Source organism: Poecile atricapillus, chromosome 4 (assembly GCF_030490865.1).
Source record: "Poecile atricapillus isolate bPoeAtr1 chromosome 4, bPoeAtr1.hap1, whole genome shotgun sequence".
In the NCBI taxonomy this organism is placed as follows: Eukaryota; Metazoa; Chordata; class Aves; order Passeriformes; family Paridae; genus Poecile; species Poecile atricapillus.
This window is the reverse complement of record NC_081252.1, coordinates 54,294,973-54,320,029: the sequence shown is the minus strand read 5'-3', so window position 1 is coordinate 54,320,029 and position 25,057 is coordinate 54,294,973. Positions and strand designations below refer to the sequence as shown.

General features: G+C 37.2%; 1 protein-coding gene across 2 annotated transcripts; it reads right to left on the bottom strand.

The window, feature by feature from the left end:
* Positions 1-327: 327 nt before the first annotated feature.
* RELL1 (RELT like 1) lies at positions 328-23,614 on the bottom strand. Of its 2 annotated transcripts, XR_009277557.1 has the most exons (8): positions 23,440-23,614; positions 12,904-13,143; positions 11,121-11,192; positions 9,817-9,874; positions 6,996-7,235; positions 6,147-6,329; positions 2,537-2,807; positions 328-1,989 (listed from the first exon to the last, which is right to left on the bottom strand). XR_009277557.1 is itself a non-coding variant. In XM_058837840.1 (7 exons), the coding sequence occupies exons 1-6, from the start codon at positions 23,525-23,527 to the stop codon at positions 6,149-6,151; spliced, it is 879 nt and encodes a 292-aa protein (XP_058693823.1). In that variant the 5' UTR covers positions 23,528-23,614; the 3' UTR covers positions 328-2,807; positions 6,147-6,148. The 2 variants fall into 2 exon arrangements, 1 of the variants encoding a protein (XP_058693823.1); XM_058837840.1 differs by having other exon boundaries at positions 328-2,807.
* Positions 23,615-25,057: the final 1,443 nt, after the last annotated feature.

Below are 25,057 nucleotides of genomic sequence, written 5' to 3'. Positions count from 1 at the left end.
AAAAATTAAGAATAATGTTGAATATTTTTTAAAAGCTCCATATCAAATACAATAAAAAGTTAAAGGTCTTCATACTTTTAATCTAAGATATCAGCTTGGATTAAAGCACACATTTCTGTCTTTCCCATTTAAATATGAAACTAAAGTAGTATTTGCAACTGTCCTTTCTGAAGAAAATAAAACTGCCCTGAAATACACCACACCTAATCCTCTCACTACCTCCATAAACAGAAACTTAAGAGGCAAAAAGACTGCATTTTACATTTAGATGGTGCAAAAATTAAATGTCACTCAATGGGTGAAGGCTTAAGGAAGTCAGAAGCAAGCTTAAGAATCAGTATTTTTTATTTACTGCTTGGTAGTATAAAAGTTGTATATAAACTATTTTGTTAAAAATACATTTGATAAGCAAATTTAAGAAAAGCAGACTAATATGGCAATACCCATACCCCTACAAAATAGCAGTGTAGTGTTAAAGGCAATAAAACAGGCAGTTTCGAAATCCTCTCTTAGTTAGGTAGCAATGCATAAATTCAATTCTTGCACATATCAGGTCTTATAATACCTTACATAATCACTTTATACAGGTAAACAATGTTTTACATATCCAACATCTTTCTATCCCTTTTATTCTACGTATTTTCAATGGAATCAAAATAGAAACTACTTTTAAAATAAGTAAAAAAATACATATTACTGTTTAAACTTTGTCCATTCTTTTGACATTTATTCGCAGTAATAACCCACATGTATCAAAATACAATATCAAGACAAACAGTGATTTTTTTTTTAGAAAAAGTTTTGGGGGCAGTCTGTAACTGTGTATCTTCTTTCTGAAGATTATTTGAAAACTGCTGTTTTCTCCAACACTCCCTTTTTCCAGTAGCTTTATACTCATAGCCATCAATCTCTTGGACACTGAAAGCTTATTGTTACAATCAATACTAATTAAATCTTCTAGAAATATTCTTCCCACAAATAATCATGTGAAGCTTAATGTACACCTGTAAGATGAGGTTGGTGTTTATGTTGAACTTAAATACTGAAGAGATTTCACAAGCTGATTTTAAATTTATGGGAGCAGGGAGCAGTGCTAAACACTGAAGTTAGAGTCCCAACCAAATAGTTATTTTGGGTTCTCAAGGGCAGACAATTATGTCTAAAAATATACATTTTAAAAAGAACAATAAAGCATTTATTATTTTTAAAGTCTGGATGGGTAGTGGTGGGTTTTTTTGGCAAATACAGCATTGCTGAAAAGTACATATTGATAGGACCAGTCAGTATCTTGTGGATACACACAGAAGGAAGACCAGCAGCAGCACATACCTGCAGCAAGAGTGAAAAAACTTCATGTTGCCTGATAAGACATGGGGGTAACTAATACACATGCAAGAAGAGTAATTTTGTACACACTGATTGTTAACATTGCATATATAAATCGATGAAGAAACACAATTCTCAGATATGAAGGAGAAACACAATTTAGAGCACTTGTATTAAAAAGATTGAAGGTATCAATGTAAAATAAATACATTTCAAAAACATACACTGATTTTCATTGAGTTCATAAAGCAGATTAAGTTAAAGTTCTCAGAATATAGTGCAATCTCTACTAAAATGCATTACATTAGAGCTTATATTCTTAGGCACTCAGAACAAATGATATGACTTTCTATTACACATAAAAGTTTGCTAAGTATATCAGAGATTTCCCTCCCTAAAACAAGTAGCAGGACAAAGCTGAGTCATAAGTAGATAGAGAGAATTAACATCACAATACCATGGTAATTTTAGCATTAAGTCACACCTAAAATATGAAAGGAGTAACACTGGCTTAAGATTTTGGTGCCAATGAATACAACTACCCTCAGTCCAATAAAGCCACTTTGAAGCACTTTAGTATATATTCCATAATTTTTTTTAATGCCCAATATTCCATATCCTTATCTAAGGGTTGAAATATGTTGCCTTAGCTTAATAAGGAACCTGTGGGTAAGAACAAAAAAAGAAAAGCAAAACTATTAGGCACTCTTCAAATATGAGTGAGCAGTTACAAGAAAACAGGAGAACACAAGGCCTTAAGAAAAGTAACCTCAAGAGCTCATCCAACTGCATAGGAAAATATGTTCTTCAGCCTATGTTAAGCAGCAAGGGAGAGGTACGGGTCTGGAGAACAACACTTTAATTTAACAACTGCATTTAACTGAACCAGTCTCTACTGTGAGGTACCCTGCAGAGTTTGAGGGCTTATTACTAAAGGCACACATGCAGATTTGGCTGACATAATTATTTCCTTGTATGTTTTACTTGGCTACAAGCAGTTAAGATTAATATTTTCATCTTTCAAAGGCTGGCTTTTATCTTCAGCAAACACTTATCGATTCTGGAGTAGGCAGAGCAGGAGAAGAAAAATCCAGATGGACCACCGGGGTGAATGCAGTTTATCCATGAGGTAATTGTATTACTCTTAATATTGAGATCATAAATGCTTGTCTAAGTACAAAAAAAGTTTAAGACATGATAAAGCTTTTACCTTTCCTGTCCAAAAACTTGTACGTATGTTTTCTTTCCAAGATGAAGCCACCTGTTATGATGTCCACACAGCTCTACAGTATTTAAGTGTCTAAATCTTACTATTTTACTGGTCAAAAACCATTAAGTGCTTAACTTTGCAGGAATGACATCATAGAACTTGTAAAATGCTACACTGCAATAAATACATTTCCCTTAAACAGTATGCATCTCTTGGGAGTTTTCAGTTTTCTCCAAAGTGCTTGCAGACAATCATCTTCTAAAAGTTCCACCTGTAAGAGAAGAAAACAATTCTAAAAATAAACCTAAGTAGCAAAATTAGTTTTAGGATGGACACACCAATTAAGAAGTTATCAGGTGCTCTGAAATGGAAAAAAAAAAAGCCACAACTGCATGAAGTACTTGCTGTGCATTCCAAGTTTAGCATGTGAAAACACAAAGAGGAACTAAAAATTGAGCTAGTGCTGTTGAAATGCATGGACAAACACATGGACGAACTGACAAATCACACCACAGTACGAAGCACTACAAATGGAAAATGTTACATAGCTTCAGTGTACCAGTACCAGTTTCTGTTTACCCAGTAGCTTAAAATGGATGTGTAAGAACTCAACTCAAAGATTTTACTTCACTTATCAGCTGTGTATTTACTACTCTTTTTTATGTGCCATTAAGCATACTTGAAATAAAACAAACTGATGAAATGGAGTGTGCTGAGAACATGGACCTTGAAGACATAGAGAAGACATGCTACAACTTCCAATGATGCAGCCAGCAAGACACTAGATAAGCTGAAAAATTGTAGAGGCCACTTCAGAACATGTCAGTTTAGGGGAAGAAAAACCCTGGATTTGAGAGTACCAGTGAATACAGGCAATTAGCAATGCTACTTCTTTCAGGTTCTGTCCAGCTCAGAAATTACACCTCATACAGAACTCCCAGTAACAGTGGTTAAAGTCAGCCACAAGGCACAAATCTACTGCCTCTGAATGACAGAAAAACCTTTTCTGGAAGCAGCTGAATACACATTTATGTCTGCCTTCTTCCTCTGTATCTGAAAAATCTGAGTCAAATCCCCCCAAACTATAAGTTTTAATCAGAAATGTACTGACTCGAGGCACAAAAGTCTTACATGCTGTTTATCTGTTCAGTTTAAGTAAATTGGGTTACAATAATTTATTAGAAGCCTGAAATAAGTAGCTGAAGTAAAGATCTAACTACTACCTGTTTATACATGAACAGCTTCTCATGACAGCAGATGAAAACTTATCTAGAGCCATACTAGGGAACAGTATCATACCCTTTTTCAAGCAAGATCTGTTTATTTTTTTGTAGTGCAAATCAAACAGACCTGGCTAGTTTCCCAGATGATTTACAAAATAGCTCTGCTGGACTACAGAGACCATTAAAATATTCTGCTGAGCCATTTCTCTGCAATTAGAACATTTGTTTTCAGAAGAGGCGAAACTTTAATCCTAAGGGAGTTTCTACAATAAAAAGCTGCCATAGATGGACAACTTTTTTATAACTTTACTATCATATCTCTCCAGAGAACAGCTTATTTTTAAATTAAAGTAGTAATGGTTTACATTTATAGAACTTTTAGGTAATTATAGGGAACAGCTTTCCTATTTAGGAGAGGAAAGAACAAATTAAGAGAGAAAACTGGACTACAAAACACTAAGTGATTTCAAAGTGATGGGGCCTTTTTAATCAAAGTGCACTGGAACTTACTTTCATATATGCCCTATTCTTTCTATTTCTCATGCTTAAAGAGAAGCTAACTATCTTGCCTTTAAGTAGGGATAAAAAAATATATTATGAACAATCTGATGAGATTTCTGTATCTCCCACTAGAGATACAGAAAAGAAATAAAAATAGTCACTAACAAACTAACAAAATAATTAGCTGGACATGGAAATGCCAATCTAGTGAAGGAAAATGTTATCACCTATTGCATTTAGCTAATATCAATTTCTAAAAACGGCAGAAATAGAAACCACACCAGCATAAAAAAACCTGGGGCACAAGGACATTATTCTGAATCAGAAAATAAGAGTACTGCTTGCCTTTCATTGACATCTGTAAAATCTTCACAGATTTCAGAGCAACAGTGAACAGCAGCCACTAGGGCACCTGTAATTTGTCAAAATGTGCTACAGATCAAAAAAGTGAAACACTGGCACAGACAAGCATTTGTCCAGTTTGGTCTTACAAATGTCCAGCAATAAAGATGTTTATTCCAATTTCTTTATCTTTCAAACCTGAGCTCCACCTCCTTCCAATTTAGCCTATCATTGTCTTCTTATTTACTCAGGAAGGAAAAAAAAAATCTTTTTACTTCATTACCCTCCATAACTTTTTTATTATTTGAAAGTGTATCACATCTCCAAGTCTCTCTTCCTCTACAGCAATGGTTCAAAAAACCTGGGTATAATTTAGTGATGAGGCATAGAAGCCAGACAAATACACTCTGCTCAGTTCAACAGTCAAACCTGTGCTGCCAATAAGGGTTAGGAAGAAGTACGCCACTGTATATCAGCTCTCTACCTTAATCACAAGATACTCAAAGGCATTTGAGTCTTTCTGCTTTTCCAAATAGACTCAATTTCCTCTTGTGCATTTCCCTCTTCCATTTGAGGTTACCAGTAGTTTGACATAACATAATTTTATCCTCTCTCTCAGCAAACAGGGTTTGGTACTATGCACTTTGCTCACTTTCTTCAAGTTCAGTACCTTTACTATGTCACCTCAAAACCTTTCTTCCTCAAGAGTCAAGTCTGAATTTCGAATCACATTTGTTTAAAATCACCTTTCCCCTTCATATTAACCATCAGCATGTCATCAAATAGAGGCAAACCATATTAACTTCCAGGGTTTTTTTTCCCCCCCTAACATTCTAAATTGTCAAAAAAAAAACGAAACACCACAGTGAGGACTGCATTTCAAAACCATGCCAGGCATGTTTTTCACATGCTTAACAGAGTAACTCAAGCAATTCACTGAAGTTTAATGACTCACAAGAAAACCCCAACCGCCTGGCTTAGTTAGATCCCTGTGAGATCAGCAGTTTCATGTGACTCCACTGCTATTAGTCAAAGCTCCACAGATCTATCAGAGAAGTATCTAGTAAGCAACCATCTTATAAAAGCATGCAGTACAAAGCAGCAGCAGAAGGAAGCAGCTGTAGTTATCGAATAACTGTAGTTATTCTAGTGATACAACTGTCAACAGCACTTGTTTGTTTTGGACAATAAGCACATCGCCATTAAATCTGAGCCACTGTTTATTGCCAAAAAATTAATATGCAAACATTTTATCTTCTGGACTAGTGATGCCACACCCACAAAAGTAATTTTAACACCTACTCTAATTACAACATCTGAATAAACAATTAGATAAGAATCTGGGGGATAAAAAAGCCTTTCCTAATTTATCATTAACTGAGTGACCACATGAAATTTTGCAGACCTGTGTAGAGAATTTTGAAATTGAAAGATGAGTCTTTACACACAACTGATGCATTTTCAACTGTACTGATTACTTTCATATATTTCACAACATAACACCTTCAGTATTAGTTCCAAACGTTCAAATGTTTGATACCTACATTTACTCTGAGCTTCTCCTCTCCTGCATTTCCTGTTTCACAGGTGTGGCAGGTGCTTCACTCACATCCTGTTTCGCAGGCGTGGCAGGCATCTCACCATTGACACCCTCCACGCCAGTAACGGACATCAAGCTTTTCCGTTCTTTGGAGTTTGATTTGTGATCCACTTTTGTGACTCGAAATCTGAGGTGAGCAAAAGAAAGTTCACTTGTATTTCCCCACAGATGAGTTAGATCATTCTCAGGAGCAACAGCATGGGCATAAGCAAATTTCCAGGTCCCAAGAACAAGATGTGAGAGCAGACACCTACATGGACCCTGCTTCACCTCAGAGCATCTTCCTTCCTATCACCTACAGGTACTTCTAGTACTCACTACCTGCTGAATCACACTTTCCCAGGGAATTGTGTTTTGAAGCAGAATCCACAGATTGCATACCACTTCTCAGAATAGTAATTTTCAAAGACAACTACAATATAAGGTAGGAATTAAAAGTAACAATAAGAATGAAGTGGTTTCTATAGCCTCACACTTACTTGAGAAACACCAAATTTAGAAACAGAGAAATTTATTAGTGTGTAATTCTTGTTTCTTTTTAGCCTGTATCAAACAAGCAAGAGCCTTAGATTTACACCCACAGTAAATCTACATCTTTTTACATACTTCTTTAAAAAAAAGAAGAAAAAAACCCCACATTTACTTCTTCTAGAAATAACTTCAGTCTAACAGTAACAGGATAAAAAAAAAAAGTCACTGACCTTATAAACAGCAGAATTAGTGGGTATCTGATCCAACACTGGCCACTACAGCATTCTAAGAAAAGTATGCAGTAAAATGACCTAAGCCTTACCTTCCCACAGAAAGGACTGTAACTTCTCCAATACGACTTCTTCTGTTCTCTTTAGATTTTTGAGCTGGCTTTATAAGGTGCCATCGTTTGTGACTACAGCGAGTACAAACATCCTTTTCTACCACTCCTCCAACTGTATGGAAGTGGTGGGCTTTGCAATTGTGTCTGAATGGAACAACACCTGGTGACAAAGGAGTACCTGGACTCACTGGACTCTCAGGAGAGGTAGGAGATAATGGGCTGTAGGAAAAAGAAATAAAGAAAATTTAATTCTTACTAGAAAATACTGTTTCTTAAAAAGGAAAAAGTATGAAATCCAACATTCAGTTATGTCTAGTGAATAACCAGTTTTTACAGGAAGAATTTATTTGTGAGGATGTCCGGCTTACAGTTCCCTCCAATAGTGTATTTTTGCAGTTAGAATCACTTTCACAAATTAATTCAGCTGCAGTCATGTGGCTAAGGTAACTAACACAAAAGACAAGGAAATTAAGAGGGGGAAAAAAAAAATCAGGCTGAAGCAGAAGAGAACAGGTTACATGCAATTTTACCAATGATGACATTTACTATACTGATTATACTCATAAAAGAACTACTCTGGAAAACTACAGAAAGTATTTTAGAATTGTTACAGGATCTCAAGGAATTTCCAGAAGAGAGCACAGTCCCACTTATTGAAAGCAGGCAAAACTAAAATGTATACCACAACAACAAGAAGAAACAACATCATTCAGTTTCAATTTTAAGTACCTAGAAAGAAAAAGCAGTACAACCTCCAAAAGGCATTTGAGATTATCTACTTGAATCAATCTGATTTTCCTCTAAATCCGAAAAACAGACAGCATAGATAGAAATCAAATGTACTTTTTTTGGACTTTAGCATCAATTTTAACACTGTCCTGTGACACAGCAGGCCAGAGCTCATGAAAGGTGAAATAACTGTAGAGTTAAGGCAGCACACTTTGTAAAAAAAAAATTAAAAATACATACAAAAAGTAATGTTGCTGTAAAACTGCAAAGACATACTAAATGTGTTTCTTTTGGTGATACTCAGTGCTTCAAATAGTTCACTGGGTAACAGAATAGAAGAACAGCTAAGGTACCCACAGACTTTGGGTCACCCATAGCAACTATAGAGGTCAAGGTAAGAAATTAGAATGATGAGAGGAGAATATGCATATGAAAGACACTCACACATACACAAATCTTACTAAAAATACTGGATGTACTGCAGTAAGAACAACATAGATTTTCAGTGTTTTAGGAGAAAGCCTTTGCACAAACACAGATTCAAAAGCAACAAGACAGATGGCCATTCTTCAGATAAAGAGGATCATGCACTGAACATCAATCATAAACACCATTCTTGCTTAAAAAGGACAACAAAACAGTGGAAATAACACAAGTATAACCTGTGAACCTAAATTTACATTACTCAGCATTAATCAGGCCACATCTGATCCTACCATGCATGTTTAAAAATGTTATTTCAAGAAAGACACAAACTGCAGAGACTCCAAAGAGGAACATAAAGAACAAACTAAAGAAGTAAAACATGCCGAAGAAGACTTGGATGTTTATTTTTAAAATAAAAACATCAGCAAGAAATATTTAATGGTCTTCAAATAAATAAGAAAATGCTATTAAGGAAAATAAAAGTTGATCAATACCTGAAGCAAAGACAGGACTAACAGCTTCAAGTGAGAGAAGTGCAGATTTTACTCAGCCATAACGATTTCTATAATTAGGAAGTTTCATAGTGCACTGAACTTGCAAAGAAATAAAACGGATTTCTACTTGATTACAAAAGCTTCAGGAGTATCTGTCAGATTCTGTAAGAGCAATCATTTTCCCTCCTCCTTACTCCTTGTATTTTAATTCACCACTGAAACTATAGTCTAAAACGCCCAAGATAACATTACACATGCCTATGCAAAAAATTCAAATAAATATTTCTATAGAACCATAGAAGTTTAAAAATATCTATACTTGAGAATAAATCCCTTTGGAAATTCAGGTGATTATTTTTTTATAACCAAGCCTCTCACTGTTAGAACAGGTGTATAACAGTTGCATATTCAACTCTTTGTTTTGCTGAAATTATATATTCCTACTTCTTTTATAGGTGACACAATACTACTTGACCTTTCATCTCCTCTGCCTTAATACGAACAGAGTTATTTATAAAGAGTCTTGAGTCTAGATGTAGCTAAAAGAGCTAAAAAAGAGTCTAGATATAGCTAAAAGTATTCATGTACTGCTACAAGCACTTTTACACATATGATGCATCTGCAAGTTCTTTTACACATACAACACATCTAAAACAGAGCTGCTTTCTCTACATAATTACCTAAACAGGTGTGCAGTGAAAAAACCTAAGAAGTAGATCAACCAAGGTTGATTGCCACAATTATAAAGAAAAAAGTAAACCAAAGGGAGACACAGAAAAATATGTCTCTTGTAAGTTTGCACCTGTACAAGTGAAATGAGTGCTCTTCTGTTTTTTGATGCCAGAATAACTTTGGACTAAGCCACCTTGTACACAACCACCCCAAAGTAAACCAGTATTTGCACCATCTGTAAATCTTTAGCCCAAAATGCAGTAACACTGTATCATGCACCTAGAACACATAACCAGAACAGTCAGTCACTAACCCACGGTATACATTAAAATTTAAGGACAGAAAATCAAAGTACTATCCTCATAGCTGGTAACTCAAGCAAGCAATGTAGTCTTAGAAGTGTTCAGGAGACAAAGTCCTCTGAAAGCATATGCTTTTAGTTGCCTCAGGAAGCATGCATTAAAATGAGGAGTAATTACCTTTCAGGTTCAAAGACACTGCTATCTGCTACCATGGCCTTTAACACATCAGCATTTGCTGCAATGAGAATAAACAGAACTCTTCAAAAGTGAACAGTTCTAACTTTAGAAAAAAACAAAATCAAAGTTAAAGTTCCTCAAAGATATTTCATTTAAAAGAAAGATGACTGCACTATGTATCTCCAAAAAAGCACAAGAGAAAACTGCAGAAAAAAATGCTAATATAATTCTATGGATAGTCTTAACATTAGCTACTAAAACTGCAGTTCATGTTACACTCAAAACTCCACCCCAGTGCAAGCCATGAAACATAGCCATCTACAAACAAAACTCTTGAACAAGATCTCTGAATCACCTCACACATTTAACCCAACTTCAGATTAAAAACATCAGTTTAAGTGAGCCCTACAAAATGCAAATTCATTATCAGACAAGAACTGTCAATTGCTCACTTCTTATCAAAACACATGAATTACCTAATCCCAGTCTCAAGGAAAAATACGCAAACTCAAAGCACCCATAGTCTTGAAAAAACAAAAGGAGAGAAAAAATCCCCACACGCAAACCCAAAAATATCACTTTCCCAGAGGACTAATCTTCATTCAGAGGTAACTCAAAGGCAATTCAATTGTTAGAACTCTGATTTATACTAATCTAAAATTAAAAGGCTGAAGACTCTTGTCCTATAAAAACATCCAGTCTCCTAAACATTTCTTCTGTTGGGCAAATACGTTCTGAACTAACCAAGCCTTCCATGGGGTGCTTAACTATGATTTTGTTCTCTCAGTCACATCTTCCTCTTTATCCTTTACTTTGCACACACATGCAGATAACATGTACAGAATTCAACATTAGTGCTATATACCCAATTGTCTCAGTTATGCACAAACCTCTCATCAGACAAGAGCTGTAAGAATCACTTCAAAACAAGAAGTTTAATCTAGTCAAAACATAAAAGTTTCCACAGGCTTCAAACACTGCCATTAAAAAAACAACACTGATTTTTTACTTCACCGGTAAAGCAAAAAGCTGAACCAAAAAACCCCAAATACCTAAACAGTTAAAATATCTGGAATCACATGACCTGAATTTACCATACAAAACAATTTTCAAGTAAGCAAGAAACTTCCCAATTGTCCTTGAAGTTACTGCCTTGTAAAGACAATTTCAAAGAGTTAAGAATGAACAAATTGGTTATTAAATGAAAGCACATGAACATTCCATAAATCAGAGTATCCAAAAAACATTTTTTATAGAACACCATCACAAGGGCTGCTAACTTCAATGTCTATACAATACTATACCTTCATTTTTCATGATGTAGTTAACAATTTGTCCCACAGTGTCATTATTCTCATGTATAGTTTCATTCATTTCTGTGCAAAGAAATAAATATGTTGTCAGTATCTTGGCCTTATGAATCAAGAACTGAACTATTTTAAAATCATTTAATGATAAGAAAGTCACAACCAAAACCAAACATACCCCAAAAGAAACTACATTTTAAAAAAGAGGCAAGATCTGTTGACACTATGGAGGGAAAGCTTAGATCAGACTTTATTGCTCTTATTCAGTAAAAACTATGAATGCAGGTTTATGCTGTGTACATCAGCCCAAACAAATTCAGCTAAGAATTAATTAAGCTCAGTATTTTCACAAATATACTTTTTCACATACCTCAAAATTCCTTCCCTGGCTAGTAAGGAAGAGACAAACAAGTGAGCAGCATTTCTAATCCTAACAACAGGGAGGGGAACAAAAAAACAAAACAAAACAAACCGAACTATTAAAATGTCTCAAATCACTATTCTAAAACAGGTACTATCGGCTTTTAGTATGAGAGGGATTCAAGTTAAGATTTTCACCATATCTACAAGGACATAACAATTTATTAATTAAAAAACAAAACTGAAAACTTTTGGAATAGAATGCACCCATTAACAATATTAAAAGCGAATAACTTGCGAAGACTGAAGAAGATCAATTAAGGAACTAAAACAATGAAGAGGTAAAATTGTGCCCTTCCCTAATAATTGTTATAATGCTTTATTTAAAACAATGGAGTTGAGGCAAGTTTGATAGGGTAGACTTTAAATTCTTCTCTTATGTTATAAATTAGGGGCTTCCCCACCTCTGCACCCAGGTTTCACCTGAACAGCTACAACTTTGCAATGTAACTTAGAGGCAGCTAGTTCCTGCCACTGACACACAGGAGAGGTCCCCGCTTCATTACCACTCCCCTGTTCCACTGAGGGGAACAGATCAGATAGTTGCACTCACTGCACAGCTGCCCCAGGCAGTTAATGCTTAAGAACACGCTGACACATCATTACTGCACCACATGGGTCTACCCTTACCACAGAGCCACTCTAATTTGCACTCATTATGAACCTACTGAAAGAAATTAATTGGGAGAACAGGAACAGGAGTATTTACAAGTGACTTTTGATTTTACTTACATTTTACAAATGCTATAGCATGTTACTATGATAACACCCTTTTTTCCCCCCAAGTAAGAACATGTGGGAATAAGGAACAATAAAAACAGGGCATAAATGAACAAACGTTACGATAAAAACAAAGACATCTTAAAGGAAATATTATAAGCAGAATGAAGATATTCAGTCCAAAGGCTTGGCTTTATAAAGAGAGGGACGATGAGAATGACAACACAACAGGAACAAATTAAGATTGCAAAACATAAAACTAAGATCTGAGGTTTTAAATGGCAGCTTTTTGCCGCTTCTCATCTAGCACTAGTACACTAATACTTTGTTGTTAACAGTACGTAGAATGCAGAAAAATGATCTGGTGACTCCATCTGTGGAGTTGCAAACAAATATACTGATACTTTGATCCATCTGTAAGCTCTTACTTGATGTTAACAGACTTGCATGGGAAAGCAGAACACTCCCAGATTCAACTGGCAAAGATCAAACCCCAAGTGACATACACTAATAAAAATATTATTCTTAATACTGCTTTGATGTCAAATATAGACACAGGAATTACAGAAGTCTCACAATAAATTATTTCATAGTAGTTGCAATGTGCAGAAATAGGAATTTGTTTATTAAACTTGATTACCTATTTTTTCATCAATTTTTTCTTCTTCTACTTCTTCAGCTTCTGTTGTACAACGATATCCTTTTTTCTTAAGGATATGGCAGATAAGGATCCCCAAGAGACCCATGATGAAGAAAACAGGAACCAAAGCAAAGGCAATATACTCTAGGTGTTCAGCCTTGACATCATTGCCATCCATTTTAGTTGTCAAAGTAGTTGTCTGTAAGCCATGGCTTGACAAAACCAACGGAGCCTCTCCATCTACGTAAATCAATAAACACATGTATCACTATACACTGTAAATCACTTAAAAGAATTCAGAAAATTACAAGTATGAGCCAATCCCCACAGTACCTTCTCCAATGATGAGGACAACACATACTCTACTGGCTGAGTAACTACACCAGAAACGACACCAAACAATTACAAACATCTAACATCCAAAAAGCCTGTGTGATATTCCCTCAACAACTTAGAACTAACCACACTGTAGCCTGACAGGCTTGTAATGTCAAATAGAGCCCTCACGTATTTCACAGAAGAATAACATCACCTTTGCTCCTTGTTCACATCAGTGAGGAAAATGTTACCGTTCCTCCAGTCCTAAATTCATGCAAAATTACCAATAAAATGTGGATCCTTCCCTAATATGAGAGTAAATATAGTATTGAATATTGACCCTTGCATAGAAAAACTATCAGGTGTGAAAGAAATAGCCTTGACTTTTATTTTTCTTTTGACAGTGGGAATTCTCAAAAGAAAAAGCATATACCCCCTACTCATCAGAATAAGGTGGGCTTTGTTTGTCTGAGATTTGAAAATAATTTTGTATTTAAACTTGAAACAGGACATGAAAGAATTCTTTTTGCTTGAGAAGAATTTAAGTTGAAGCACTGTCACACACTATATCCACAATTAAGCACTTTTGTTTCATTTAAGTTCTGAATTCCACAGATTAAAACTCTGTGTTATAAACTGGGAATCTGACCTATCAAAAGTATAGAATATTTACATTAGAAGGGACACTTGAAGTTCATCAGTCCAAATGCTGCTAAAAGCAGCCCTGATTAGATCAGGTTTTGCAGGTATGCTCCATCCAGATGATGAACATTCCACATTTCTGGACAATCTCTTCCAATATTAACATACTTTTATGTCCAATATACACAAAGAAACCAAAAATTTAGTACTTTCTCACATATCAAACATAAAAGTATAAAAAGTTCAACAGCTCAGATAAATCTAAAATTACATACTCTAAACCTTTGCAATCCTTAGAGCTTATATACATTCCCCACCCCATATAATAATAAGACTTTAACATTACTATCCTCAACATGAATTTCTACCTTCTATTCTTCTCCTCCACTCCAGCTGAAAACAATTTTTTTGAGTAGGAAATAACAACAACCAGAAAGTGTTAGTTTTTTATTCATCTATTTCAAGATATTTCCCATCTACTTGTATTGAACTGAACAAGGAAATTCACAATTGTTCCATTCATCAAACTCGTTGAAGAACAGAAGAGTCAGCAGAAAATTATTTACATGAGAGGGACACTTTCACAACACAAATGTCTAGAATAATAATCCTTTCCTTTCAAAAATAAAAAAAAAATGGAAGCCCCTAAAAATTTGTACGAAGAGTGCTATTCCACAAACAACTCCTGCAGCGGCTACATAACTAAGTTGCATTTGAGAAACACCAGTAGACTGACAGACAGCAAAGAGAAGTTTGGCATTTACCTTAGTTTTCTTTATTCCTCTAGTAACAGTAAACCTTTTATTTTAAAATATTTCTGAATTTTTCAGAACAGTCTTGAATTGTCAATTCAGTAGTATTCAACACAAAAGACTTGCTCAAAGTGAAAACAATGGAAATTATTTGAAATAACAACTGAAAAACCCCAATTAGCAGCAAGAAAAAAAAAATGTATTAAGCATTTCACTAAAATAATTTTCTAGGAAAAAGCAGAAATGCAGAAAAATTGAAAGAAGTGCAAACAAATTATTGAACATATTCCAAAACTAAATGTTAAAACAGAATCTCAGGATATTTGCTTTGGGCAAAACCAGATGGTCTAGTTTATTCCCAAAACCAAAAGAGAAAGCTATTCACTTTAAGAGGCCAGCAATCCTACAGATGACTGTATGCAGAATTTACCAACACATTACCTTCAGAAGCTCTAACATATGACTGAGAAAGACCATTGAAAAATACCTACAATTTAACACTTTAAGGCTGCAATTGTTTTATACTTCAAAGAAACAAGACAGGAAAGGCTAAGGGATACCATTATATAATGGAGAGGGTTGATCTTACATGCAGTTTATTTGTATTCTACAAATTTATAATTCATGCTTTCATATACCAAAATATAATCTTATTTTTTTTTAACTCATCAGGTAGCAACAGCCACAAATACCCCAGTTAATCAACAAAGTAGTTTCATTTACTTTCAAGGCAGAAGAAAAGCCATCACACCAGAGAAGTATTACTTGGATGACTACCACATCTCAGAATCTAAGAAATCCAACTGAAACAGAATACATCACAAGCTCTTAGAGTATTAATAAATATGCACTTTTCCTGTTCAAACTCAAGACAACAACAGGCAGATACTTTGGATTTTGTTTCACTGTATCCATTTGAAGAATAAATGGGAATCACCTCCCTACAGCAACTTGATAGTCAAGCTATTTTGTGGAAGGGTCACAAAATTTATCCAACTCAACTTTTTGGGTTTTCTGAGTCTCTTTTTGGCAAGAATGGCACACATTGCCCAAGCAAGTATCTATTTTCTCCATAACCATGGCAGGCAATTCCCACCAAACTTAGAGAGCAAGGGGGGCCTTATCACATGGCTAGAGGTCCATGCTTCATGCTTTCCAAGTCGTGGTTCACTGCAATTCCTCCAGATGAAAAGTGGCTTTAGGAGGTCCCTTCCCATTCAAGTCCCTGTTACCCCACTGTGCTCCTGACAGACTGCAGCCCTGAAAACAGTTTTAAATTGGTTTACAGAGATAACCAGATTTAAGAAAAAATGCCACGAAAGTCTTTAGTTTTTAAGCATTCATTTTACTGAATCAGGATAGCCTGAGGTTTGGAAAACTCCTCTATTAAGGCAATCCACTGACTGAGTATGCTGAAGTGGGGAAATAATAATGAGCAAGGATAGCCAAGTACATCTAGAACAAAGTTTCCCAGAATAATTGTAGTAACATGTAGCCACAGTCTCAGAGTATGTTCAAAAAATAATGGCAGTAGCATTAACTATGTGCAAAAAAATTTTAACTGTGAGGGCAGTGTTCAAGGCCAGGTTGGATAAGGCCTTGAGCAAACTGGTGTAGTGAGAGGTAGTGCAAGGAGGGTTGGGACTGGATGATCTTTAACTGGATGATCCCCTTCAACCCTCAGCATTCTATGATTCTATTAAAAAAAAGTATAATGTCCAGAACAATTATTTTTAAATCATCAACCTGAAACCCCATCAGCTTGACACAGCCACTGAAAACAGATACAATTTAACACCATCACCACCCCCCAAAAGAGCAAACTGCCAGCTACCACTCAGGTTGAGATTTCCAGCCTACCTAATATGTAACACCTGGAAAAGCCTTCATGTCAAGAACCATGATTTGAATTTGTTTTCTGTTTCTTTTTCTTCCTACATAATCAGTTTTATAATTTGGTACTTCTGCTTGTAGACTGACACATGAAACACCAATGAGAAAATCTCATTAGCTAAAATCTCATCTGCAGTCAACAGGTAATCTAGACAAATGCTCCAACAGATACAGCCTACGCAAGTTGAAAGGAGAACTGTGCCTATACCGACAGTTTTTTACTGACAGAAGAATGTTGAAAAAATCATAATTTATTAACTGAATACTCTGTAGCAAAGTTCAGTCTATTAAAAGGGTTAAGGTTTACAGAGGTCTTGAACTAGAAAAATTTTTTTTAATTTAAAAATTCATTAAATTAACATGGATACTTCAACATACCAGCTTATTTACACAGGCCTATGTGACTTTTCTTTGGCTGCAATTAGATACCTGAAAGTTCAACTCTCCCACAAAAAGTCAAGAAGAAACAAATATTGCTAGTAAAACATTGTATCAATAACATTTCTATAAAAACACATTTACATGAAGTCCAGAAACTGCGTGATGCCATTCATTTTTTTTGTTGTTCAGACACAAAAATTCACCAAAAGCAACGCAAAAATATCCTAGAATAAATTAACTTAGCCGAATCAAATACTTGATGCTGTGTAACCTTACAAGCAGAGCAAAGCACTCAGCTTTCATTATCAATCACCCTACATAGTCTGCCCTCAAAACCCTCAGCAATTATGACATAATGCAAAGCCAAGCCTTGAGTACCTAAATGGGCAATATATTTTGTATTATGTCCCAAGTCACAGCTACATCACTCATGGTACATTCCCTATTCCCTTTCCCCAGAAGCACATTATGCTTATATCAGACTGGTGACAGTTTATCTCATTCTCGTGATGTATGATGCTGCTTTTCAATGGTTTTAATCAGGCCACAGCAATCTTCCTTGACTTGAGACAATTCATAAAAGAACTGATTTATTTCAGTGCTTTGTTGCCCTGGCATTTTTATACACCCATCATTGTATACCAGTCTACATAGGAAAATTACTTGAAGATGTGATCTAAATGAAATTGTTTAGGAGCGATATTCAGCACATTTAGTGATGCTTAAGCTGTAAATAATAAATTGCACTCATACTACTAATTCAGATCCCAGGCATTCATTTGCTTAAAAATGAATATATGCCAAGTACTGAAGTTGAATTCTGCCTGCCCTTACTTAATCCTTACCTAAGAAGCAAAATATAAAGACAGTCAACCTCAGACAAGTCTTTTGGCTGTAACCACTGTTACTCAGATACAAAGGTACTGTTCTTCCACCTCAGCAATTGCTCAAGACAATTTACAGCACCTTCAAGAAACAGAATATAAGAGGAAAAAAGTTGGCAGATAAATGGAAAAATGTTCCATGCTTCATTAAATTTTTACATGGCATAGACAAACTTTTCATAATGCACATGAGAAATTTCTAGAAATATTTAATCTTAATCCTATCTCGCTTAAAGTACAACTCAGATTCTTGGAAAACAAATCCTTTAAATAACCAAGATCAAAGCAGTTTAGTTCTTACATTAGCAATATACAACTCAGCATTAAAATAACGGACTGGTTTTCTAAATCTCCTATACTAAATCTAAGTATACTCTAAACCCATCCGATTACTTCAGGCATATTCCACTTGTTTTTGTATTGTTTAATTTACAGAAAGTGGCCCATACACAATGATGTAATCTCTCTGTTCTACTGGTAAAGAATCCTATTTCGTTACTCTGGATTTTGCCCATTATGCCCATGCCATTTCGCTTTTATGGCATGCCTGCCTTTTAAAAAGGTTTATTTATATGTTATGAATTTGATTATTTGAGTCTACCAACTAAAAATAAGTACATTTATATTCACTACCTTCTTGTCCATGAAGTTTAAGGAGTTACAGGATCATATTCCCTGATTTTAGGCATGAAAATGAAACATATCAATCTCACAGCATACGCAAACAAACTATTGTTGGTCTTAATTAATATTTAAACAAATTAAATATGATCACATACAACCTATTCATGTACAAGGCAAATTTAATATTTTGGTATGGCAGATGATCTGCTCAAACATCTCAGTAGCTCAAACTGCGCAGTAGCAACATCAGCTTAGGAATTTCTCCCCTTCCTCACCATTAATGTGCCAGCCTACCCATCTGCAGAAAAAAGGGCCACCACTTAAGGTTCAAAATAATTAGAGAGAATATAGTTTGTATGGGTGGGTTTTGGTTCTTTTGGGGGCTTTTTCTGATGCTTTCTCTTTTCCTGACTTTCGTACCTAGATCACTTGTGGTTCAATTCACCACACAGACACGCACTGCTGCTAAAAGCACTGCTTTAGCTTTTGGTGGCAATGCCACAAGGAGAAAATTGGCCAGGCAGCCTGCAACCCCAGCTCCCCCTGCAACAAGAAGACACTTGATGATGATACTTCTCTCCTGGCTCTAGAAGAAGTACATTTTGAACTACATTAAACACTAACGACACTTCCTACCTCCAGGACAGATATCAAAGGTGGATGGATCATAGGATGATTTGGATTGTAAAGGACTTTAAGGACTATGTAATCCAAACCCCGCCACCATTGGCTAGGACTCCTTCACTAGATCAGATTGCTCGATCTGGATGTGCTCTTTCATTTATAGCATTCATTTTAAGTATCATTTAGCATAAAACTTCTTTCATGTTAAATTACATGCTTTTAAAATCAGGCATAAAAATAAAAACTCCTTGTTTATTAGCTCAATTTCCTAAATACACACTGAATAATCTAAATTATTTGATCTAAATCCCCAATCTAAAGAATTTTAAAAACTAACTTTATTTTTAAAAACTTGAGTTTTAGTAAAGTTTATTCAATGCCAGCTTATATCTCCTAGCTTTTCTGAAGTGGCAGATATTTCCTTAAAAGCTAAGAAGTTCTAAATCAGCTGTATACTTTCATTCAGTACCTTCAACTTACTCAGAGATAAAGCATTCCATTAGAGCTGCAGTAGAGGTCTCCATTTTCAAGTCAAATTTAATTTGTTTTAGATTCTTAATTCAGGTACTTAGCAGGGAAATAATTTAGGTAAATAATTTACTCTGATAGCAATCATGAATTAATTTACTATACGTCTTTAATTATTTTACCAATAGTAAATTTAACATTAACAGTTTGATGCAACTTCAAAATAAATACACTTTTTACGAGCTATCTGATTCAAACAGTATTTTTCTATTATGGACACTACATTCAAATTGCTTTTGCAAAACTAAGCAGATAGAATTACTAAGCAATTTCAATCACAAGACAAAATATATGAATTGAACCACTGCCAAAACATATAAAAAATAACTGCTAAGGCTTCCCTGTTAGGGCTTCCCTGTTAGGGCTTCCCTGCCTCACTAGTCAGGTGGTAGCTGAGCAGTGGAAGAGAGCAGACAAACTAGAAAAGTCAGTAAAGAAGAGGTTAAGAAAAAGTTTATTTTCTAGAGGAAAAAAACTCTTAAGTGCTGAAAACCTATTCCCCACCACTTGCTTTGTCTATTGTTCAAGGAAATTGCACTTCAGGGAATATGCTTGAAGTGAATAACAAAGGAAAAACACCTATCATTGAAGAAGAACATTCAACACATTTGTGAATTCCGCTTAACTTCTAGCTTCCTTGTAGTAATCAGAATCTACAACCAGAAGTGAAATAAGCAGGAAGTGTGATGACAAAAAGGAAGCCACATGATGAAGGAACATACTGACAAGTAATAACACACTGCCAACTGCCTTAGAGGTTAAGCAGGGCTGATTAAGAATTTCTGCTAAGAACAGACTTCAAAGCCTCCATCAGATTTGTCAAATGCAGTATCTCAAGAAAGGGAGCAGAAGGATCAGCCACATTTCCTTAAAGCTCATTTTAAGTGCACCTACTTTGTGAACACCAAAAGTAAGACCCAGGCAGCAAGTATCAGGCATGACCCACCTGAACATAACACCAAACAGCATCTATGGTATCCACCATAGTGTTCAAAACCATAAAACACCAAGCTTTTCAGAGTTAACTCAGGCTACAGCCTGCTAAGAGTCCTTGCATTAGAGACAAAATCTCTGGCTCACCAAAGTCACCACAAAAATTTTGACTGTAGGCAAATTCTGCAGGAGGTCTGGAAAGAGAGCTTTCTACACTACGAGGTAAGTCTCCACCCTGACAAATTCTTCACTAATGCCAATTTTTTCTGAATTACACACCCTATCAATTTTCTGCAGAAAGTTTTAGACTGGCTTCTCTGAAAGCCTGAGGGTAGGGTGGGGATTCAGAAAGGAGGTACCTGCTATGTAAGGTAGGTCCTACTCACAGCAAAAAAAAAAAATACACCTAAAAGTATTACTGTATAATGCATATAAGACTCAACAATTTTGAGCACTGAAATACCTGCAATAAGCATTGCAATCCCCTTACAGAGAGAGCTAGTTAAGAACCAACAGAGAAGACCAAACCTAATCAACCATCAGTCACCATGCCATGAAGGCATCTGACATTATTTAGAATTCAATGAGGGAAAAAATAAATAAATAAATAAAAGTTTATAGAGCAGTTTGGTCCCGTTGAGAAAGGGAAAAATTTAAATATAAAAGGAAGTAAGATGTAGTCTGTTCTTTGTGCAACACATTATGTGGTTGATAATGCTGTATTAACACATACAAAGACAGAAAGCTTATGGCTCACTGTTTCCCAGTACTAAATTGCAGTGCTTATGGTGTAATTGCTTTGGTCACTACTTGAGAAGCATATAGGCAAAAATACACAGAAATGGTGCTTTACATTTGCATTTCTGTTGGAAAGTTGTTCCTCAAATTTCAGTTTTCAAATAAAAACACTCTGCAAACAGCTACAATACATTTAATAAAGCACATTTCAGTACGGCTGTGAAAAAGCAATTAAATAAAATCCTTCCTGGACACATCAGCTATTTAGTACTATTACATACTATTAGTTAAATTTACAAGTACAATCAGCATCTAGTGAGCAGCGCTAAATCAATGCCGTCAAGCACATTACATCAATGAATTTATGCACACTACCAACAATCCTCACTAGTTTACAGGAGTCAAAAATCAATTTTAATCCAAACCTATATATCTGTTTTGTGAAGAGGTACACTGCGATCTTGAGATACAGCAGATACATTGACAGAAAACTCTGTCAGAAACAGTTATAAAACTCTGAGAATAAAATTCTTTCATAGCTTTTACATCTCTTGCTAGACTTGTCAACTTATAGCCTGCATAGGTATAATCCTATTCACCTACATATACGACTAAATTGCTGTTATAGTTATTAAATCCTACAAATGCACATAGCATACCAAGAGTTCTCCACCCACCTTCAAGTTCAATCAAGCAATCCTGAGTATAAACATTTGTAAAAGGTCTGTATAAACCTATACATACACATCCTTTCATTTACTAAAAAAACTGTTTACAGCCTCTTCAAAATACCACTAGTAGGTAAACTGTATAGTAATCACAGCATGTATAAACATGCAGTAATATGCTGAAGTAACAGTCAAAGAGCAAGTTGGTTTTAATCTGTTAAAATATACATATATATATATATATATATATGGCCATGATCAAGAAGAGAAGAGAAATCCACAACTTCTCTCCTGCTATCTTTGCATAGAAAACCTCAGGTCCCCAGATAGCAGCTATCAGTAAATATTAATATGAAATTCAAGGTGTCTAGTGGTACTTAATTCTTTCTACTCTATTGAAGCACTTGATGACAAGCCTTCCATTCCTCTTGCTTTCAGAAAAAAAACAGCAGGTAGTAGATATCTCAAACCCTTCTAACCAAGCTTGCTTACACCACATAATATACAAATATACAAAAGGAACGCCAGAGAGACAAGAAGCATTTCTGGATTTATTCTTTGCTAGTAAGTATGGCCATCTTAACTGTTTCAACTAAGTTGAAAGTTTACTCTCAAACCAGCTGGTACACTCTTACTTATGTCATACCACCCAAAAGCAATACAGCTGATCAAGCTGAAAGTGGAAATGAGCATCAATTTTTAATACAAACGTTTGAGCATCACGGACAATGCACCAAAACAACAAAAAAAAAAAGTACTTCAGACTACACGGGCAACAAATTCTGCTTCATTTTGAGATTATTAGTACCATAACAGTTGTAGTTAGACATAAACAAAGAAAATGTAATTTTAAACTAACTTCCTCTTGTGATTGTATGTGTGCAAGGGCTCTTCAGAGTTCTCAAGGGTTACAGTCAACTTTTCATTTCCAAAACCTAAAAGTTAAGCCAAGCTTAACCTCACAAGCAAAGGTAAAATAGAAACAATTCTTTAATGCACTGTTATCTCAAGAGCTATCCGATACCAGTTAAAGTGAATCAACTACGGAGAAGCTGCCAGACTCGAGCTCGTACAGCTCACTACAGTTATTTGGTTGTTTTTTTTCCCTCGCCACTCCTGGCCATAACCTACTACATCACCAGGCCGGGGTGTCGCGACAGTAAGCACACGGTGCGATGGTGCTGAGGGCACCCGCAGCCCGCCCGAGCGCCCCCGCCGCGCTCCGCTGACAGGCGGGAGAAACTTCAGCCTCGATCCATTCCCAGCCCGCTCCCCCGGGCTGCCCGGGGCCAGGCCGGAGGGGGACGCGCCCCTGCCTTGCCGCTCTCCTCCCTCGTCCCCCGCATGGACTCGAACTCCCGGGACCCCGAGGAAACCGCGTCGCTCCCCGGCAGAAGCAGCGGGGTCAGACCAGACATCCGAGCGGCGAGTGAGGCCGTACTGCCCAGCGAGGTCACAGCCCGCGGAGCGCTATAAGGGCCGCCGGCGGGGAATGAGGGGGTCGCGGATTGAAGCGTCCCACCGCGAAGGACCGAGGCCGCAGCGACCCACCGGGAGTGGAGCTGTTGCCCGGCCAGTCAGCCATTAGGCCCAGCGATGGCGCAGTCGGCGGGATCCCGCCGGTCGCTGCCGGAGCCATTCCTAGCGCCTTGCCCGCGCCGCTCCGCGTTGGCAGCGGGGCCGCTGCCGCCCTGCCCGGCCCGGCCCAGCGGCGGCGGGGCGCGCCCTGCCCGCACGGCGCCTGCGCGGGGCCGCCGGCCCGGGGCGGTGCCGGGCCGGAGCAGCCTCCGCCCCGCCGCAGCTGCCGTGGGACAGGGCCGGGCCCGCGTGCCCGTGCGCAGCCTTAACCGGGGCGAAGCGCTTCTGAAACGTTCCTTTGGGGCTTACGCCGAAGGCGCTCCACACATTAGTTTAGTATTACAATTCCCAGACGTGGTTTCCTGAGCCCGGCCGTCGCCACGCTGGGGTGCAGTGAAGGGGCAAGATGGGCATGGGACATCGCGTCCTAAAGGGCCCGAGGTGACTCCTGGACCCGTTTGCTTGGCATTGGTCGTGTGCCACGATGGCTCCCGAGTGCCTGGGGTGCAGTGCCACCCTCGTGGAATTGCCCACGGGAGAGCCTCTCACCCAGGCAGGTTTGGGTGTGTCTCCTTGTGGGTTTCAGCTGTGGCCAGGGAAGGTTTCTCTGCCACTGCTGCCTCAGGGGCCGTGCTTGCTCTGCCGGCAGCTTCTTCGCTGCCAGGGCACAGCATGGCTCAAGGGCTGAGAAGGTATGGCAGGAACAATCGCTCTGCACCAGCAGGGAGCCTGTTACCAGAGCTGCAGGGAAGAGCCTTAATACAATGAACCTGCTCTGAGGAGCCATGGGACCTTGTAGAAGTTGTTGCCGCCACTGCAGCATTATCACCAGGACATGCAAGTGTGCAGAAACTAAGTGTGGCCCTGCATTCGCTGTCCCTTAGCATGTGGGGGCATTGCTTCCACTCACTCTGTTTCCTCTTCTCATGCACTAGGTCTCAAATTCATGCTTTGTTCCTTAAATCTTCACTAAGCTAAAACTAAGCTAAACTCCAGCTTAGTTTTATACTCCAGTAAACCAACTCCCATGCTTAGAGTTTGGCACTCTATTTCAGCAACCACAGGACTCTCCTACTGACATGGCATGAAACTAGACTTATTCTTGTACTCAGGCAGAGGCAACTATAGCTTCCCAGTGCTTCCAAATACAATATCTAAATTATTCTAATCTAAATAATTTATTTACTAGTTATTACTGCTTTTGAATACCTAAGGTAAATACCACTCATTTAAGATACAATATTGCAGTAATTATTAAACAGATAGATTTTTGAATGGGTTTTTTCATCTGGTACCAACGTAGTGTGCAGAAATACCCTTATCAGCCCCTAACTTGACCCATCCTCAGGGAGATTCACAATACCAGACTGCCAGCTTCATGTTTGGGACAGCCACCTCAGATGATATCTCCTCCCCTCACCACCTCCCAGTCTCCTTTTCTAGCAAAAAAAAATGCAGAAAATTATGTTCTCAAAAAGAGTACATCAGTACCGTTTCTGCAGTAGACAAAAAATAAGTGCTCTGGAAATAATGGAAATTTTAACTCTTTTCCTCTGTGCTTGACTGTCAGCTCTATTCATGGTACTAACTG

Coding starts and splice junctions, on each gene's coding strand:
- RELL1 (XM_058837840.1), bottom strand. CDS start 23,527: ATGGCTCCGGCAGCGACCGGCGGGATCCCGCCGACTGCGCCATCGCTG. Junction 11,193..12,903: donor AAAAATTGATGAAAAAATAG/GTAATCAAGTTT, acceptor TTCTTTGCACAG/AAATGAATGAAACTATACAT. Junction 9,875..11,120: donor CTACATCATGAAAAATGAAG/GTATAGTATTGT, acceptor TTCTCATTGCAG/CAAATGCTGATGTGTTAAAG.